The sequence below is a fragment of the Sinocyclocheilus anshuiensis genome, unplaced genomic scaffold (assembly GCF_001515605.1).
Source record: "Sinocyclocheilus anshuiensis isolate Anshui unplaced genomic scaffold, SAMN03320099.WGS_v1.1 scaffold1762, whole genome shotgun sequence".
Lineage (NCBI taxonomy): Eukaryota > Metazoa > Chordata > Actinopteri > Cypriniformes > Cyprinidae > Sinocyclocheilus > Sinocyclocheilus anshuiensis.
Window position 1 is genome coordinate 304,351 of NW_015547656.1, and position 1,934 is coordinate 306,284.

At 33.1% G+C, this 1,934-nt stretch overlaps 1 protein-coding gene across 1 annotated transcript in view; it reads right to left on the bottom strand.

Moving 5' to 3' along the window:
- The window catches only part of vdra (vitamin D receptor a), a 59,449-nt gene extending 58,618 nt beyond the window's left edge, over window positions 1–831 (bottom strand). Inside the window, exon 1 of the mRNA XM_016504407.1 lies at window positions 678–831. Within this exon, the coding sequence (XP_016359893.1) occupies window positions 678–708 (31 nt within the window). The 5' untranslated portion in view covers window positions 709–831. The remainder of the gene's footprint in view (window positions 1–677) is intronic.
- Window positions 832–1,934: the final 1,103 nt, after the last annotated feature.

Here is a 1,934-nt window from a genome sequence, read left to right on the forward strand (position 1 = left end):
TTAGGTAGGCGTGGTTGACTCTTAACTTTTATAAAGAATATCTCTTTGGATTTGAGACTTTAGTCTTTGCAACTTTACAGATCTTATTTATGCACCAAGAGGTTGTAACACTTCAAAGAGAAAGGAAAAATTGAAATCACATCATATGACCCCTTTAATAAATGTTTATAGTCTAATACCTTATTATTTTTTTACATTATTTTATTTGTATTTTAAACTAAATATATATTAAACATTTTCATATCAAATCAAGAATCATGATACTTATGATCAACTTCATAGATATTACAAATAGTATAGTTTAGTAAGATTCCTTTTATTAAATCATGTGTTTGTATTAGTGCAAAGTATAAGATGTGAAATTGTCTCTCTCTTTATTCACAAGGAAGTAGCATGTAAAGACAAAGTATCAGAAAACAACATTTCTTACATTGTTTGGGGAATTCCAGTGTAATTAAAATCCTAACCCCTTTCAATTTCAATTTGTATCTCTCTCTCTCTCTCTCTCTCTCTCTAGCTCTCTCACTCTCTCACACACTCACACACTCACACACACACACACACACACACACTAGCTCTCTCACACACTCACACACTCCACAGCCACATATTCGCGAAAACTGACAACTACAGCGATCTTTTCCCACACACTAAAATACAATGTAAGTACATCTTACCAAAGTTAATCGGACTTGTTTCCGTAAGCATCCACTGAATCCGTTCTCAGGGCGCAATTTTAACTCGCGTTTAGTCCCGCGGAAAGCTGCTGATTCTTATTCTTCTTCTTCTTCTTCTTCTTCTTTTTCTTCTTTCTCCAGAATCTAGACAGACAGCAGCTTTGCGTCGCCCCGCCTCCCCCCGCGTGTCTATACACATAGTTACCGCGACGGCCAATCGCGGGCGGCCCTCGCGACACGGTCTCCGCCGATTGGGCGAAACGCCTGACAGCTCGATCGCGATTGGCCGAATGCCGCGCCTCTGACTGCCCTTTAGGGGTGTGTCCTGACGTCATCGCTCGGCCGCTAAGAGGTAAACAATCTGTCCCTCACAGTGTTTCTGTGTTAGAAACGTTACAGATATCAAAAGTAGGTCATTCACGTTCAGAAGCTGATAATATGCAGGATTTTATTGCAATTTATGACTGGGATTTCCTTTACAATTAATATAACTAATATTTAATATTATTATTTTATCATTGCCAACTATATAAACTGATATTGTTGGACATCCAGGGTAAATAACAGGGTCATTTTGTTTGGTAAATAATATAAATACAATGTTACATGAATATGTAGGTTTTTATTGCAATTTATGACATAATTTGTGGGGATTTACTTTTAAATCAATATGACTATGTGACTAATATTTAATATTATTATTATTATTATAGTATGGATATCCAAGAACAACAGGGTAAAATGTACCACTTTTTGTAAATAATATAAATACAATGGTACATGAATACAGTAGTCATTCAGTTGCATGGATACATATCAAAATATAATTTAGGTAAAAATTATTTTAGCAGTATAATAAGTGGATGATGTCAAAAATATGTAGGATTTCACGTGTTGTGTTTTTGTAAATAATACAAATACAATAGTCATTCACTTGCATAATATATATACTGTATATAAAGTGGGTAAAAGTGATTTCAGTAGCATAATAAGGGAATGATTTAATTGCAATTTTTATGGCATAATTTGTGAGGATTTACTTTGCAATCAATATGACTACATGATTAATATTTTTATTATAATTATATGATTGCCAGTAAAATATACTGATATTGAACATCCAACAACAACAGGGTAAATTGTACAAAATCTGGGTTTTTGTAAAAAAAAAAATATATATATATATATATATATATATGTAGAATTGTATTGTAATTGATTGTACAATTTGTTGACATTTCCTTTTCAGTCAATGAA